General features: G+C 41.7%; 1 protein-coding gene across 1 annotated transcript; it reads left to right on the top strand.

The window, feature by feature from the left end:
- The first annotated feature begins 7,864 nt into the window (after window positions 1-7,864).
- On the top strand, window positions 7,865-17,307 carry lhx2b (LIM homeobox 2b). The gene is made up of 5 exons (XM_072386897.1): window positions 7,865-8,874; window positions 10,148-10,350; window positions 11,009-11,379; window positions 13,944-14,149; window positions 16,723-17,307. The coding sequence occupies exons 1-5, from the start codon at window positions 8,692-8,694 to the stop codon at window positions 17,011-17,013; spliced, it is 1,254 nt and encodes a 417-aa protein (XP_072242998.1). The 5' UTR covers window positions 7,865-8,691; the 3' UTR covers window positions 17,014-17,307.
- Window positions 17,308-17,793: the final 486 nt, after the last annotated feature.

The following is a 17,793-nucleotide window of genomic DNA, read 5'->3' as shown; positions in this document are numbered from 1 at the left end:
TCTGTCGAAGGTTTTTTTCATCTGCCAAATAATACTCCTGAATTTGTGTTGAAGGTTTTTTTCATCTGCCAAATAATGCTCCTAAATTTGTGTTGAAGGTTTTTTTCATTTGCCAAATAATGCTCCTGAATTTCTGTCAAAGGCTTTTTTCATCTGCCAAATAATGCTCCTGAATTTCTGTCGAAGGTTTTTTTCATTTGCCAAATAATGCTCCTGGATTTCTGTTGAAGGTTTTTTTCATCTGCCAAATAATGCTCCTGAATTTGTGTTGAAAGTAAAGTTTATCAGGAGTTTTACAAAGTACGAGAGGCGGCAGTAATTTGGAACGTCCTGTCATTAGAAGATCCTCCATTCATGAATGAACCCTATTCGAGTTATTATGTTTTGTTTTATGGTAACAAACATTTCTGATAGACAATGTGATGTTAATACAGTGAAAATAATGTGGATTTTAGTCTGTGATTGAAAACAAAACAACAGCATTTGTGTTCTTTACCTGGTGGATGCAGGAATGGATAATAATTCAACTATGTTGGATTTGGACTTGAACTTCACTGTAAAAAGCCCTGAGATGACTTTAGTTGTGACTTTACGCTACATCTTGTCAATTGAATTTAATCAAACTCAACTGAAAAACCACATTTCACTATTAATGCTGAGAATTCTCAGTCATTTACTGTTTTCTTATCACCTTTGCAATAAAAATTAACCTTTTTTTGTTTGAAATACTCTTAAAATCATTATAATAAAACCATTCCAACACACTTCCTGCCTCTAAATGTCACACACTGGAGTTTACAAGAGAGCAAAAGACAATATAAGCGATAAGCTTGACACAGCAATAACATTTTGAAGCATTTTTGAAGAATTTCAAGCACTCATAACATGCAACAGTTTCTAATTAATCTGATATTATATAATAATGAGTTCTGGGCAAAGTTCAAAGACTAAAACTTAGAAGTGAGTTAAATTTCACGGCTAAATATTTTACAAAGGTTTGCTTTTTGTACACAATTTCAAATGTGATGAAATATAAAAGTATTTGAAAGTGTAATAAAAAATATATGAATGCACTACAGGGAAATAGTCATTTGAATGCTGGGCAGCTAATGATGTTCAGGTCTCTATTTTTCTTTTTTCTTCTCGTTCTACACGTCGAGTAAGAATAAAAATCAACAAATCCACCAACAAACCTGACAAATCAGTCCTTCTAGAGTCAGTGGTGGAACCAAGCTATTCAGACAAAGTCATTTCAGAGTGAGAGAACATTTATTTTTGCAGTATTTGTTCATCCATGTGGTCAGATAATAAAAAATGTCAAACACAACCATGAAAAAGCTCCACACATCAGTAACAACACAGGAATATGAAGCAGATATCACTGATTAAAGTGTATAAATAGGGCTGAGCTGCACCATTATCTCTCCTTTAAACTTCCTCTCAATGCATTCTTTGTATCCATCACACAAACATCCACTTCCACCTCCGTGCCAGATATAGAACGCCATGCTTTTTGCTGGTGTTGTTCTCACACATCTCATCACTGTGAACATATGCTGCCTCTGTGACTTCTGCAAAGTGTTGTGCTGCAAAGTGGGAAGAAGAAGCATCGGGGTCCTGTGTTACTTACCGCTGCCCTCCTCCTCCTACGTTTACTGCTCTTTCTCTGTGACGGCCTGGCAGTTTTTGGGCTGTGATACCCCTGTGGGGTCATCCTGCTCCACATAGACATGGCTGCTGTGGATTTTTGGTCCCTTTGTTAGTTGAATTTTGGAGTTTTTTGGAGTTCAAATACTGTAAATGGGAAGTCCCGACTGTGTTCAAAAGCATTGAGCGACCCGGAAAGATGGAATTTGTTTCCAACTAAAGATTAATATGATAAAAGCCCTTTACTTTGCAGTATTCACCCTCCTTCACTTCCTTTCTTTCATTTTGGAGGTAGAATGACTTTTTTTACAGTAAAAACAAGCATATGGGCTGTTGGTTCTTCCTTAGACATTACTCATCAGGGCATTTCCCAACGAGCTGCAGGCAAGAAATACAAGTCATGGATTATGGACTATTTTCAAGTGCTTTGCTTAACAAGCAAGAAAACTTACAACCGTCACCAGAGAGTGACATCATCAGCCGCCAGTTGACCACACAGATACACGCCACTATTTACTAAACCTTTAGTTTAAAACCTTTTATACTAAAACCTATTTACCTTTTATATACTTTGCAACTGCTCAGACAATCTGGTTAAACTGATAGTTTTAGTCTCTTTTTGACCCCAGTTGGTTTTCTGTCAGAGTGAGACACTGGGATTAATGAACGAGTGTTTTTGTAAAATAAAACAAAAAAAAAATCAATCGTGCCCACTCCTGCAGCCAAGAGCGCAGCCTCCACAGTGAAGAATAGCACGTGCACTCGGGTATCGTGTTCCCATCAATCCTGACTGGAGCTGAAGCCGATAAATATCCAGATGTTTGAGTGTAAAAAAGGCTTTTTTTATTTTTCTGAACTCTAAAAGTTTGATTGATATTTGGAAAAACACACACAAACACACACAAAGCAACGCCAGCTTCCTTGGATGCCTGACATTCCCTTCATGGCCCCTTTACTGGGCCCCAAGCCCCAGGTTAGGAACGACCGATAAGACGTTATAGATGTCATTTGCTTAGATTAAATGAATCTGATGGTTCTGTTGCTCCCTGTATGGAAACAGCCTTTCTCCGGCCGTGACGATGACATTTGACTTTTGTCAAAGGTTTTTTTTCATCTGCCAAATAATGCTCCTGGATTGGTGTCAAAGGTTTTTTTCATCTGCCAAATAATGCTCCTGGATTTCTGTTAAAGGTTTTTTTCATCTGCCAAATAATGCTCCAGAATTTGTGTCAAAGGTTTTTTTCATCTGCCAAATAATGCTCCTGGATTTCTGTTAAAAGTTTTTTTCATCTGCCAAATAATGCTCCAGAATTTGTGTTGAAGGTTTTTTCATTTGCCAAATAATGCTCCTGGATTGGTGTCAAAGGTTTTTTTCATCTGCCAAATAATGCTCCTGGATTTCTGTTAAAGGTTTTTTTCATCTGCCAAATAATGCTCCTGGATTGGTGTCAAAGGTTTTTTTCATCTGCCAAATAATGCTCCTGGATTTCTGTTAAAGGTTTTTTACTGGGTTTTTTACCCCTTTACTGGGCCCCAAGCCTCAGGTTAGGAATGACCGATAAGACGTTATAGATGTCATTTGCTTAGATTAAATGAATCTGATGGTTCTGTTGCTCCCTGTATGGAAACGGCCTTTCTCCGGCCGTGACGATGACATTTGACTTTTGTCAAAGGTTTTTTTTCATCTGCCAAATAATGCTCCTGGATTTCTGTTAAAGGTTTTTTTTCATCTGCCAAATAATGCTCCAGAATTTGTGTTGAAGGTTTTTTCATTTGCCAAATAATGCTCCTGGATTGGTGTCAAAGGTTTTTTTCATCTGCCAAATAATGCTCCTGGATTTCTGTTAAAGGTTTTTTTCATCTGCCAAATAATGCTCCTGGATTGGTGTCAAAGCTTTTTTTCATCTGCCAAATAATGCTCCTGGATTTCTGTTAAAGGTTTTTTACTGGGTTTTTTACCCCTTTACTGGGCCCCAAGCCCCAGGTTAGGAACGACCGATAAGACGTTATAGATGTCATTTGCTTGGATTAAATTAATCTGATGGTTCTGTTGCTCCCTGTATGGAAACAGCCTTTCTCCGGCCGTGACGATGACATTTGACTTTTGTCAAAGGTTTTTTTCATCTGCCAAATAATGCTCCTGGATTTCTGTTAAAGGTTTTTTTCATCTGCCAAATAATGCTCCAGAATTTGTGTTGAAGGTTTTTTCATCTGCCAAATAATGCTCCTGGATTTCTGTTAAAGGTTTTTTTCATCTGCCAAATAATGCTCCAGAATTTCTGTTAAAGGTTTTTTTTCATCTGCCAAATAATGCTCCTGGATTTCTGTTAAAGGTTTTTTACTGGGTTTTTTACCCCTTTACTGGGCCCCAAGCCCCAGGTTAGGAACGACCGATAAGACGTTATAGATGTCATTTGCTCAGATTAAATGAATCTGATGGTTCTGTTGCTCCCTGTATGGAAACAGCCTTTCTGCATGAGTGACATGTGAGAGGCTCAGGTGTGCTGTCTGAACAACTCTTGTGTGCGACTGCTCCCGTGCATCAGAAGTCTCTGTTTACGTGGCAGCAACAGCACGGACATACAGTGATTAAGTGATTCACTTTCCCCCTCCTTTCATGTGTTTTTAGTCTCCTCTGCTTTGTTCCTTTTCTTAATTACAGCCGACTTCTCCTCAGAGAGAGTGTAACCCACTCCCCACCTCCACAGCAGCATCCCATTAGAGCCATGCACCCTGACACCTCCCTTCTACCTTTATAAAGCACACAATTAAAAACTGCGAGAGATCAAAAAGACGCAAGACGAGGAAGATGTTTTCAGAGAAATGCAGATTTGTGTTATTGATGGCCGACTCATTTGGAAATCATTACAGGACAAGGCATAATCAGGGAGCTGCATCAGCATTTTGATAGTTGACAAGCAGCAACGCAGCCCACTAAACACCCTGAACCACGTGCACGTGCGTGCACATACGTGCACATGCACAGGGTGCATTTGGTCGAAATGACATGCTTTCAACAAAGTGTTAAAGTTGGTCTCCCACAGGATTGATGGACTTCAACTGGTTTAACTTTGGCTTTACTAGTCCAGGTTAGATTTCAACTCCTATAGAAAGTAACATATTTGGTGGGTTTATTTCCTCTGTGCAGAGCCTCAAAACAGCTCCAGTTGGAGTGCGTTTTTAAAGAAAACACCGAATAAATAGTTCTGGCATCAAAGCAGCCCTCAGTTTAATATTTGTTCTGATTATTTTCAGGTGTAGTGTAGTTTTGCATTATTATTATAATATTTACTTATTAAGCTACTGCAGCGTTAACTGCATTAAATAGATCTTGAGTCTGATGATTTCAATCATTTTAAATATCAGCATCTTAAAATGTATTTTGTGTGTTCGTGTTTGTAGAAAGAAGCCAGATTAGTTCAATAAAAGAAGACGTAATCAGTCACTTCTGAACATTTTCTAAGACACAGATAAGCAAAAATTAATTTACTGATATTATTGTTGGCATTTACCCATTTTTGGAGGTGGACCTTACTGCTGTAAAGTATATATATATATGAAGTATATACATCTTTTTTTAATGCACTTTGAGCTAATCTTATTAAAAAGGCATAGTTGTGAGAATAAGAAATTATAATCATATATAATTCAGTTTAGTTTATCCATAACAAAAGAACAAGTTAAATCTAATTCCATTTAAAACTCAACATAACCCCGAATGACCTGATCAACACTTAATATTTAAACGAATGGTCGAAATTCATGTCAAATCTGGTTGACTTTTGTCAAATGTTGCATTAATTATAGCCTCAGAAGTCAGTTTAAAGGCATAATCACCGCTGGTTTTTAGAGGCTGGAGCTCTGTGGTCGGATGAATTCTTAATGAGCTTTCTGTTTTCTTTTCTTTTTTTGAGCCTGTGTATTCTGCTCTGAGCGGGGATGCAGATGAGGGTCACCCTTTTGTAGCTCCTCAGCTTCTGTATGATGGGAATATTGATGAAATGACCTTGCAGTGGTGCAAACTGAGGGAAGTGGCACAGACAGCAGAGAGCGCAGTGCCAGTCCTTGGTGCTGCTTATGGCTCCCATTTGATTCTCTTTCTGCCATCTTTATATCCTCCACTTCTGAAGATGTGAGTCTACTGCCCCCCACGTTAAAAAAGAAAAGACTATGTGCGTGCGTGTGTGTGTGCGCGTGTAGGGGGCAAAAATATGTTCAGTGTTACCTTTTTTTCCCTATTTCTGTACCCAGATTAATCGTTTTACTGAACATTTCTAAAAAAAAAAGCAAAGTTATTTAACACTCTTGACACCGTTATTATTTGGCATGTTTTGACTTTTCTCATCTGCTGTAAATATTACTGAAATTATTCCAACATACTGTATTTAGTGCGGACCCATATTTACATAAATTCTCGAAAAAATAAATGCTGCGTTCTTCTTTAATTCTTCTTAAGATAAACCACAGGAACAAGCCAGTCTAGCCTCTGAGATTCAAATGCACGCAAACCCTTTTTCCCACTAATCTTAAGATATTTTTTCTGTCCTTAATCACCTAATATCATATTTCATATACGCCCGCAGACATGCCCGGTGCCGCTATGTTTAATGTATAACTCCAGCATTATAGCAGATAGAAAACGCAGATGATAAATATGCATGTATTCAATTAAGGGTATTACAGAGGAGGTGATTTGCATAAGGATTTAGGAGCTTAACATCATATTTGCGCTATAAAACTTCACAATTGCCTAAACGCAAGCGTTTCCGCCAGGGATGGGGACAGGTAGCACTAATATATATATATATATATATGTAGCTTCCATCAAATATGACGTTTTCTTTTTCAATAATATATTAGAAAATATAATCAAATAAATAGATGACACTGTGTCCTCGCGCATAAACCCTCAATATAACTCCACAAAGGACAAGTCAGTATTTCAAACAGTTGTATGAATTTCAGTGCTTGAAATGACTTCCAAAGCAGCTAAAGCCAGAGCCCCGGTGAGATAACATGTCATTTTCTTCTACACCACTGCAACTACCATCTTTTGTGCAAGATCAAACCTCTCCTCCAGTCCTCAAACACGTCCTCTGATGACGAAGTCCACCCCCACCCCTCCCAATTAAGAGCAGAGAGCTAATTAGAACGCGCGGATCCGGGATCACTTCAGCCCCACGCTGCAGCTCCCGCTGCTGTTACCAAAATGCGCGCTCCGTCTGGGGGTGGAAATACATGAGGAAAGCTGCTGGGTTGCAAATGATATCGAGTCACACTGAGAAGTTCAGGAGATGGAGCTCTTTCTGCAAAAATCTGAACATCATTTCAAGCGAAGAACCCCAAAAATCAGTTCATTTATGCGCGCTGAGGTTGAATTTAAAGCCCAAATTCCATGAAGTTCAGCGGTCAGCTTTTTCTTTTTTTAGGGGCGGTAGTTTCAGTATTTTAGTACTTTTAATTCAACATTTATTTATTCATTTTTATTTAAAACAAGCTTTCTGGCTGAGTTTTGAGCCCGGAGGGGGGGCAGCATTTACACCTTCTCACCCACATTTAAAGTGACATGACGAAGGTGTGTGTGCTTTGTAAAAAGCTAAATTTACAGCTCCGGGAGGGGGGAGTTGCTTTTGTTTTTGTGTTTTGTTTAATAGTTTTTTTTCTAAACTTTTTTATACTTATTTTAAACTAAATTATTAAAATTTAAAGAATAAGAAAAAAAAAGTACGTCTTTGGTAGACTTAATGGAGTTGTGCACAGAGCCCTTTGGTGGCATGGGGAGGGGGGGGGGGGGGTAGCAACGGTGTGGTGCTGTGTAACCTTCTCTGCTTGTCATTTGAGTGAAAGTCCCAGCAGACCTCCTCAGTGCGCGCGCACACACACATAAACACGCTCGTACACAAACAATTCTAACACCTTGGAATAGCCTCCTCTCTCCTGCTCCAAGTCCTCTGCACTTTCCTCTTAAACGGCCCCTTCAAGCTGCAGCTGCGGATGGACGGCTGAGGAGGTGGGGGGGGGGGGCAGAGGGTGGCCGGTGGTCCGTGCATAACAGGGGCAAAACGGGCTGCTTTCTCACACCGCTCGGTAAAAGTACAGCCAAACATTTCCGTGACGGCGGAACAGCCAATGAACATAAATGATGCGTCGTGACGTAATAGGGCCCCGTAGATAAGGAGCGGGGAGTCCAACCGGGACCTGAGAAGGAGGACCGGCGGTTTTGGGGGTCCAGCAAACACTCGCCTTTCATCAGTCAACTCCAGCCAACTCCTCCTCTTCTGCTGATACGCGCACGCACGCAGCCTCCCTGGCAAAAGACAAAACATTAACTCAAAGGAAAACTGTTTCTCTCAGACGACCTGCGGGATTTTATAAAGCAAAGACTGCGTTTTTGGTGTTTTTTCCGTTTTTCTCCACCAGGCAAAAGTAGTTTGCGCGACATATTCCTGCCGCTGAAAGCATCATTTTGGACTTTCGACCGTGCGAGAGGAAAAGAAGAATTTCTCACGGCCTCTGTGGCAGCTTTTCTGAAATACACCTTGTTTTTGTGAAGCCTGCTGCTCAGCTTCTCATGGTGCCGGTTGTGTAGTTATTCTGTGTCCCGCAGAAGAAGAAAAAGGACCATTTTGTCAATGCTTTGCAGACTGTCGAAAGCCTGAAATATTACTCCAGCGAGGAGGAGGCTCCGCTGCTTAGAGCCGTGCAACGGGGGCTTCCACAGTTGGTATGTCAATTTCCCATAAATGGGAATAAAAGAGAGACAAATCAATTGGTAACAACGAAAAATCCTACCTGAGAGAGAATAGATTCCATAAAAAAGTAACCTTAATGAATTAGTCATAGCTTATTAATAATGAGAACTGCAGAGATTCGGATGACGGTTTCCATTGGCAGATGAAACGTAGTGTGGAGAACACGTGCCCAGTTTTTTCCTCATATTTTTTTCCTCTCTGATCTGGATTTCTCACTTGTCATCGCAAGAAAGGAAAAAAAGCCCAAAATTGAGAATTTCCAGCAGCGTTATTGCGCGGGGTTTTGCTTCTGATGGACATCCTGGCTTGCAGATCCGAAGAGAACAGTTATAATATCCTCCCGTCTGCAGCAACGATGCTTTTCCATGGCCTCCCTGGAGGCGACGTGCACGGTGTGGTGGAAGAAATGGACCGGAGAGGAAAGGGCGAGTCAGCAGCCATCAGCTCAGCCATCGATATGGGAGAATCCGAGACGGTAGGCGACGCTTGTTTGGCCCTCTCGGTTTGTTGGAGCAGGCAGCGTGGCAGCCTGCAAGCATGTGACAGCGGCTGCACACCTCCAGCTCCAAATCATCTGCTTTTAAGTTGAATCGAAGCTCATGGAGACTTTTATTTTTGATTTTGCTGTGTCCTAAATGTGCTGCAACAGGCGAAGCCATCCGAGGTTTCTGCAGCAGCAGCAGTTCAACCGAAAACTTCTTTTAGCCTCAGTGTAGCTCCAAATATAACAAACCAGCTTTGAGATCATCGGGAAAAAAGTTCCCCTAAAATTCAATATTATTTTATGGATTTATTTTAAGAAAATTTGGCCATTTCCTCTGAGTTTTGTGGTGCCTTCAAAACTAAACTCGCCCACAAAGTCCATCTTTAAAAGTATATTTTGAATAACGTCCTTTTAAATCACTAAATTGCTATTTTTTTCTTTTAGAATACGCAAATAATTGGAAAACAGCGCGACAGGTTTACCACTGATATTTAGTTTAACTCGGTTGTATTTAAACGGTAATTTGGCCACTCTTTAATAAATAGCTGCATCGAGCACAGAAATGTGCAGCCCTGGAAATAAAACCATGATCGGCAAAGAGAAAAGCCCCAGACTGAGGTTCCTACCATCCAAATTATTGGTCATGTGTGCGCTCTGTTGGTAGAGGCCCGCTGGAAATAACGTTGAGCCTCCACAAAGCTTCAGTTTTCGTGATAAAGCCTCTTTTTCACCACACCGGCCTTTGTGACCACACACAAAGCGTGTTATCAGTCCTCGGTGTTACTTTATCCTGAAATTACAGCTGTTGGTATTTATCTTTATAAGAGAAAGATGTTAACTTCTCAGTCTGCTGTACCCTTAGCTGCATGCTTCATATTATTCATTATAGCTTCTCTTTAAAGGCCACCGTTTACTTCATATTAATTCAATGTTTCTAAAGGTTTATATTCTGATAGTAAAATGGAGTTTGCATTTAAAGTAGAATCACATTATCATCCATGTATTGCATCGTCCATACCGTGGAAATATGTCATTGTTTTATTAATAAATATCTTAAAACATTTCTTCAGAATAGCTCTGTAGTTTTGCCATGTGCGTGTAGCCGTGCTCGTCACGTTCAGGCTATTTCAGATGCTAATATTTTAGAGATGCCACCTTTTAGCCTCCTGGATTTCAGAGCATTTACTCTCTTCTTGGCTGAATGTTTCACTCTGTAATTCTTTTCTTTTCCTATGACCTCACGCGGCTGCCCTCCTCACCGCAGTCCATGCCGTGTATGACCAACGAGCGCGTGGCTCTGTGCGCAGGCTGCGGCAGGAAGATCGCGGACCGCTACTACCTTCTGGCCGTGGACAAACAGTGGCACATGCGCTGCCTCAAGTGCTGCGAGTGTAAACTCAACCTGGAGTCCGAGCTCACCTGCTTCAGCAAGGACGGCAGCATCTACTGCAAGGAGGACTACTACAGGTAGGGGAGCGCGCGGGCGCAATCTGTGTTGTTTGGCTTTTTAAATGTGGAGATGAGTTCTAATTCTGTGGTTCATTTTAATGACGCAATAGGCGAAATTTGAATTAAAAATAATAAAAATAAAAACACGATGTGGCCTATGAGCGAGGAAGGAATATTCTAAAAATTACCTGAATGGGGAAAAAAATAAACCGAAAATGTGTAATTTGCACAAATTAGCCTCATTATAAAAATAACAAGCAGAAAGGTTTATAAAATCGACGCTGGCATCAGACCTGATCATTTAATATGGTCGTCGTGCCACATTTTGAAAGTATTTCTCGTAACAAATAAGACTAAAAAAAACAGTCTATGTAAAATTGACATTTCCTTTGGCCTTAAACTCCACTGAAAGCTGATAATGAGAGTTAATGTAAGGGTTAGAAACTCCCCCCTCACCAGCCCAGCTCTGAGAGACGCTGGTCCTGTGAAAAATAAATGAATGCAGCCATAGAAGTATTTCATGTGTTCTTTCGAACTCGATGTACAGTTTTAATATGGCCAAAGTTTTGGAGTTCGCGCGCCCCGCAGCTTCTTTTACTCACCCGGGGCCGGAGTGTGGCTCCACGGGCCCAGGCGCTGCGTCCAGCCGCTGATGAGGTTTCTGTGTTGTCCGCAGAAGATTTTCGGTGCAGAGATGCGCCAGGTGCCATCTGGGGATCTCGGCCTCGGAGATGGTGATGCGGGCCCGGGACCTGGTCTACCACCTCAACTGCTTCACCTGCACCACCTGCAGCAAGATGCTCACCACCGGGGACCACTTTGGCATGAAGGACAGCCTGGTGTACTGTCGCCTGCACTTTGAAACTCTCATTCAGGGAGAATATCAGACACATTTTAACCACGCGGACGTGGTCCCACACAAAGGCCTGGGCCCGGCCAACACTCTAGGACTATCCTACTTCAACGGTGTGGGGACAGTGCAGAAAGGTCGGCCCAGGAAAAGAAAAAGCCCGGGGCCGGGGGCCGAGCTGGCCGCTTACAACGCAGGTAAGAAAGCGCGTTTCCAACTGAATGATGTGGTCTTTCAAAGACGTTTTGATTTCTTTAAAAGCACTTTGGGGCTGTACCTGTCGTGTTTTTATCTGAAAAATAAACTATTTTACAAAATTAGAAAAAATAAATAAATAAAACTTCACTGTAGAAATTTATTACGCATAGAATTTACAATATATTCGTTTATTTTAGAGCATTTATTGCTGTAATATTCAGAGTTTCTCACCACTTCACCACAGTAGGTTTGGTTCAAAGCCGTCCTGGTGACAGAACAATATGTTCTGACACCTCCACGCGGACGCAAAGTTTAATATTAAGCTTAAAGCCCGTTTTATTTGCATTAGGCTACGTGCACTTCTGTTCTCTCCCGCCTGCAGGAAACCGCGCACGATCACACAGTTTAAACGGAGATACATCAGGAAATTTCTGTGTAAACCAAACCTCTACGAGCCACGTGAAAAGCATGTGAGCCAAGAGTGAGGCAAGGCAAAAAAGAGAGAAAGAAATGCAGGAAAAGAAGGAGCTGCAGAGAATTATATCAACAGTTTGAAGAAAGAAGTGCAGATGAATAATTTAGCCACAGCTGTTAATTATGTGGACTTTTTTCCAGCTTCGTGTGTGACTTAACATTAACATTTATTTGCTAAACAAATTGGGAGCCTTCAACTTCTTAAATGAGGAAATAATCACTGTTAATAGTCTGTTGATGTTTGAAGAGTTTTTTTTTTCACTTTCTCCATCGTCTTTTTTTGGGGGGGTGAAAGATTTCTTTTCTTCTTCTTCTTTTTAATGTTCTGGCTTTCGCTTTCACCCTTTTCCACTTGTCAGGCTCCATAGACATCTACACCCCCCCCCCCCCACCCCCCCCCCCCCACACACACACACACACACATGCTGGTGAAGCCTCTTTGCATTGGGACCAGGCCAAAATGGATGTATACCTGCCAGATCAGTGTGATTTGATGAGTTATTCACTGGAACAGAGACCAGGAAGCACAGAAACAGCAGCGGTTTCTGTCTTCAATCTCACTTTTTTAAATGTTTTAACTCTCCTTCGTTTCGGTTGAGATCCACAATTATCTCAAAATCTAAACGTAATCATAATTAAAGAGACAATTTAGAGGATTTTAACTTTTCTCTTCTGTAAAACTACCAAACAGCTCAGTAAGTTTAGGTTAAAATTACTGCAACAAGTGGAGCGACTTGTTTTCAAAGCGCCTTCCTTTTATTCTCTTCCTGGACCTCAAACATCACTTTTGTCTCTTCTTATGACCCCTTTTTCAAAGGATGTGACACACGTAGAGCTGTTAAATAAAACATATTCAGATCATTTTACCTGCTTGGAAGGAAAAGGAAAGAAGATGAATGTGAGGCCCACTGATGGCAGTGAAGAGGTAGTGCGCCATCTTCTGTTTACAGCCAGGAACAACATCAGAGCTTCACCTGAACAACTGACTGTGTTCAGACATAGTTTAAAGCATCCAGTCCCTTTAACTCTGGGCTTTCTGCTGGAGCATGACGAGATTAGCAGGAAACCACTGACAAGCTGCTTTTTTTGGTTGTGTTTTGTTAAAACGCTTCAGCATATGCTTTGGCCAGAAAGCAACATTTGTTCTGCCTGGTGTGTATGGGCTAATTAAGTGAAGTGTTATTCTGATGGTTTTCACTCACTTCATATTCATAATTTGCAGCGTTCTGATATTGAACACGAACTGTTATGCATGCAGCAACACCTTGAGTATTGCCAAGAAATTTGCAGGCAGGGACAAATAGATGTGTGTCGTTGTCTGTGTGTGTGTGTGTGTGTTTGCCGAAGATGGGCTTACACCTCTTTCCCAGACAGAAACACAGAGAACACAGACACACAGACACATGTGGTGAGAAGAGGAAGATGTGCTGCAGCTGGAAGAAACAGCTGTATGGTCACAGTTTCTCTTTGCATTGATTTTATGGATTTAAATTGAGGCAAAGGATCGATTTGTTGAGCAGGAAACTAAAAAATGAACAAATGAATCAACCAAAGATGGACAAAAACACCAAATACAGTGCAGTACGCAGCATCTTATCGTCTTACTGACTGAACTTGTCTCATTCGTGGTCATTGTTGCTATGAGTAAATTCAGAATCAGGCCTGAAGCACAATTTATAATATTTAAAAGGTCCACATGATAGTATTAAAATGCTAAATCTATTCTATATACGATGCATGGGTCCATTCAGAGCTGCTGGTTTGCTCCTAACAACATGATGTTTGATTGCTGATGGAAAACAGTGATGATGCCACTTTATTGTCAGATGACTCTGACATAATATCGCATCACAGCCGCGAAATTTGCAACAAGTGTTTGAAAAAGTCCTTTAAAGGAAAATTTCAATCAGAAAAGACAACGTTTAACTTCTAAATGCATTTGATCTGGAAGTGACCTCCTCTTTCAGTGTTAGAAGCAAACATGCAGCTTCGGTTTGACCCCAGAACACGATAATGGGGAGAAAAACGGGAGGGAATGACCATCAGTTTGCACTTTCTTGACCTGCTCTTTTCACTTTGTCCCCTGCAGCGCTGAGCTGCAACGAGAACGACGGCGAGTCCATGGACCGGGATTCCCAGTACAGCTCCAGTCAGAAGACCAAACGCATGCGAACGTCCTTCAAGCACCACCAGCTGCGGACAATGAAATCCTACTTTGCCATTAACCACAACCCGGATGCCAAGGACCTCAAGCAGCTGGCCCAGAAGACTGGCCTCACCAAGCGGGTCTTACAGGTAACCCGGCAGCCACAAGCCTCAGAGCGTCTCTGCACTGAGGGGAAAGTATAACAACAGGTCCAAAGCAAATCAAATCGCCTCCAATCGTAAAATAAAACAAGGAAGATTTTCCTGACAGTTCAGTTATTTCATTTCAAGTTCAACTTGAAACAATCAATTGATTTTCTTGCTTCTTTTGAGCTCAGATTTGATTTTTTTCAAATGGAAGAAACACAATAAAATAGACTCAATTATTCAAAGACAGTTGAGTTAAAAAGAAAAAAATTAATTGGAAAAGCAGATGATGAGCTTGCAGATAATGCAAATTAAGCCTAGTTGTGGTGTGTTTCTCGCCTTTATGTGATTTCATGATGATGAATGTGGGATGAAAAGCAGAAAAGTCTTGATTTCTTCCAGAGACGACAGGAAATTATCTGGGGTGCTGAAAAGGACAAAAATTAGACAAAAAGGCTTCTGCATAGAAGTTTTTTCTGAAAAGGGGAAGAAAAAAACCCCTCTTGCTTTAATTAACGCTTGCGGGAAACAAAGCAGGCGTTTTGCTTTGATGCGTTTGGGTTTTCGTGCCTGTTATTCCAGCTGAAGTGCCTCTGCTGTCGTTTGTGTCCCATGGCTCCATCAGGACTCCAACACTCGGCTCATAACACGGCGTCGCTCACGCTCCGGATCACGCATGCAGCTTTCTTTATCTTCTCCTGCTAAAGGGCGAAACCTATCCTCTGAAAATGAACAATAAATGGCGATCAGCGACCGTCGGGGACACTGAGAAGCATGAAGCTGGTTCAGCAGTGCGCTGTTCTGAAACAGGTTGCTGGAGAGAAGGAAAACATTAATCTTGTAGCAAAGATGAGAATAATGACTGGATCCACGGCTTCTTTCATCCCGGCACATTGCAGACAGGTCGATAATCATTTTTTCACAGGAAGCCAGGGCTCCATATTGTTCTGTGCAAACATAAAAGAGGAGGCTTCATTTTTCCGTGCGAAAGTAAAGGCTTTTATAACTTTTATAAACAGCAGAAGAGAACCCTGACTTTGTGTTTTTAAGCACGCTTTCATCCTCCACTCCAGTCAGAACATTTTGCAAACACTTTAAAAACACACAGGGAGATGCTTACTGGTGGCTGCTCTGAAAGGGGAAAAAAGGGAGGGAAAAGTTGTGCTGGTGGCGATAATGTGGCTCTGCTCGGAGTTCCACAACATCAAGGCCCATATTTTATATTTATGTGTATTTTGGCCACTTCAACATTTTACAACTCACACAAATTACCCAGCGTGAAAACGGCACACATGGGCCTGGTCTAATTCCTGGCTACTGCCTCAGTGAAATGAAAATCCCTTCTTCTGTCGCAGCTAAATGTCGCCTGAGTGTAAGCACAAAGAAAATCGATCCGGACCAGACAAAGACCAGGATTTGTTTTTAAATAACTTTTCTAGTGGAAGCAGTTTTTATTTGGGGAAAGAGTCTTTGTAAGCATTGATGCTGATGATATGCTCTGAACCCCCCCCCCCCCCCCCCCCCCCCCGTGCCGCACTTCTCTGCATAAACGTCAGAATAAAATAAAGAAATTCATTAATATAGATTAAAAGAAAGAATCACAGCGACGTTGTGTTGCTTTAGGTCCGTTTTGTTCTCCGGTCCCTGAGAAACCATGTGGTGCTTCTGCTGCAAAATGCTCCATCTGAGATGTTATTGCAAAGTGGATTTACAACAGGTTTATGTCCTAATGAAAGCACGAAGAATTTGCCACAAAAGATAAGCAGCGAGCCAGAAAAACAGAACCTAAAAGACCCCAAATGGACCGGAGGGTCTCTGCTATAATCTGCACCAGAATCCTGATTAAAACACAGACACCTTCCGTATTTCTCTCTGCAGACTTGGTAGAAAACAGAAAACATTGTGAAATTAACCACTTTGTGCCAACGTTCCTCCTAACGTTGTAGCAGAGCCGGTCCGGAGGAACACGTTGAGCATCTGAACCACAGTCTGATGCTGTCTTTCCTTGCTGGAGTCGGCGTTCTCATCTGTTTTTACCTCACAGCTAACCAGAAGTCACACATTCCCAGACACCGAAAGACTTTTCCCCACCTTTCAGGCAGCCTCAGGTCTCCACTTACTGTTCCACATTTTCATTCTGTGCTCACAGCGGTGTACGAAGTAATCCATCATCACCTTACGTTCCTGTTAAAAATACAAGTTGGGTGCATAATTTGGACTTTCATCAGTGGTTTGGAGGAAGAAATCTAACAGTAAACTTTACACAGGTGGGATCATTTAACCGTCCTGGGGATCGATTAAATGAAATTAATCCCCCATCTCTGGCTGTTTAGGTTAAATTATATTTTCTTATGAAGATTCTATCTTAAAATTCAATGGAATTGAAGCTCATGAGACGACCATTTCTGAAATTCAGCCGCTTATTCTGCTTTTATTTGAGTTGCTTTGGAGGAAACGCGCTCTGGATGATCCAGTTCAACTTCTGCCTGACCCAGTAAATCATATGATGACAGTTTTTAAACTTTAATTCATTTAATGGACTTCGAAGGGTCAACACTGACGTTATGTTTCTTTAGGTCTGGTTCCAAAACGCTCGCGCCAAGTTCAGGAGGAACCTGCTGCGGCAGGAGAGCTCCGGGGTGGACAAGGCGTCCGATGGCTCCACGCTGCAAGGCGGGACTCCCTCAGGCCCAGCCTCAGAGATATCCAACGCCTCCATGAGCCCCTCCAGCACCCCCACCACCCTCACGGACTTGACCAACCCCACCATGCCCACTGTGACCTCTGTACTCACCTCAGTGCCAGGCGGCATGGACGTCCACGAGTGCCGGAGCCCGTCACAGACCACACTGACCAGCCTCTTCTGATGGTCGGAGCACTGACCCCATCCCATCCCATCACCCCCCCCTCACACACACACACACCCCGACTGGATCTAAAACTAAGCACTGTTCACACCTTCAAACGTAAAACAGATGAGAAGGAGACATTGGAGAGGTTTGCGTGAGGCGGCCGGGCCTCAGACGGAGCAGTTGTTGTTATTTTGATGTTGTCACGTTGAGAACTGAAGAGACTTGATTTGCATTTTTCAATGTTTACAGAGAGAGACTGCAGAGGGAAAAAAAACGCTTCATTTTTTTCCAGCACAGTATTTATGTTGTTAAGAGTCACTGTTAGAAGAATTGTACATTTTTCTTTCTTTCTTTTTTTTTTTTTAATTTTTGGAAATCTGAGATTAAACACAGGTTACAATATCCTATGACTGCCCATGTGCCTTCCAGTCCATTTATCTCAGCTGCTGTTCTCAGAAGTCGATCATATGTGAGTGATTTGGCTCAGAGGAAAGCAGGAAGGGTAAATAAGCTCTTCTGCTCCTGCGCATGTTGTGTGTGTGTGTGTGTGTGTGTGTGTGTGTGTGCGTGTGTTTGTGCTCATTTTTGTTCCTCTTTTACTTTGTGTCTGTACATATGTGCACTGATATGAAATCTACTGTACTTTAATTAAAAAAGGAGAAAGTGAGAAGCAGACTAGTTGTTCCTCGCGTTCGGATTGCTGGTCGTAACTTTGCTACACGAGCGCACGTTTTCAGTTTAATGTTAGCCAAACGTCGGTCAGCTAACCCTTCTGGGGTCAAAAAAAGGTCCTTT

Source organism: Leuresthes tenuis, unplaced genomic scaffold (assembly GCF_036924035.1).
Source record: "Leuresthes tenuis unplaced genomic scaffold, fLeuTen1.0.hap1 SCAF_6, whole genome shotgun sequence".
NCBI classification, from domain to species: Eukaryota; Metazoa; Chordata; class Actinopteri; order Atheriniformes; family Atherinopsidae; genus Leuresthes; species Leuresthes tenuis.
This window is presented reverse-complemented; position numbering and strand designations above follow the sequence as displayed.

Bases quoted from the DNA above. Each gene is read 5' to 3' on its own strand.
- lhx2b (XM_072386897.1), top strand. From the start codon at position 8,692: ATGGACATCCTGGCTTGCAGATCCGAAGAGAACAGTTATAATATCCTC. The intron at 8,875-10,147 runs GTAGGCGACGCT...TCCTCACCGCAG, and splicing joins ATATGGGAGAATCCGAGACG to TCCATGCCGTGTATGACCAA. The intron at 11,380-13,943 runs GTAAGAAAGCGC...TGTCCCCTGCAG, and splicing joins GCTGGCCGCTTACAACGCAG to CGCTGAGCTGCAACGAGAAC.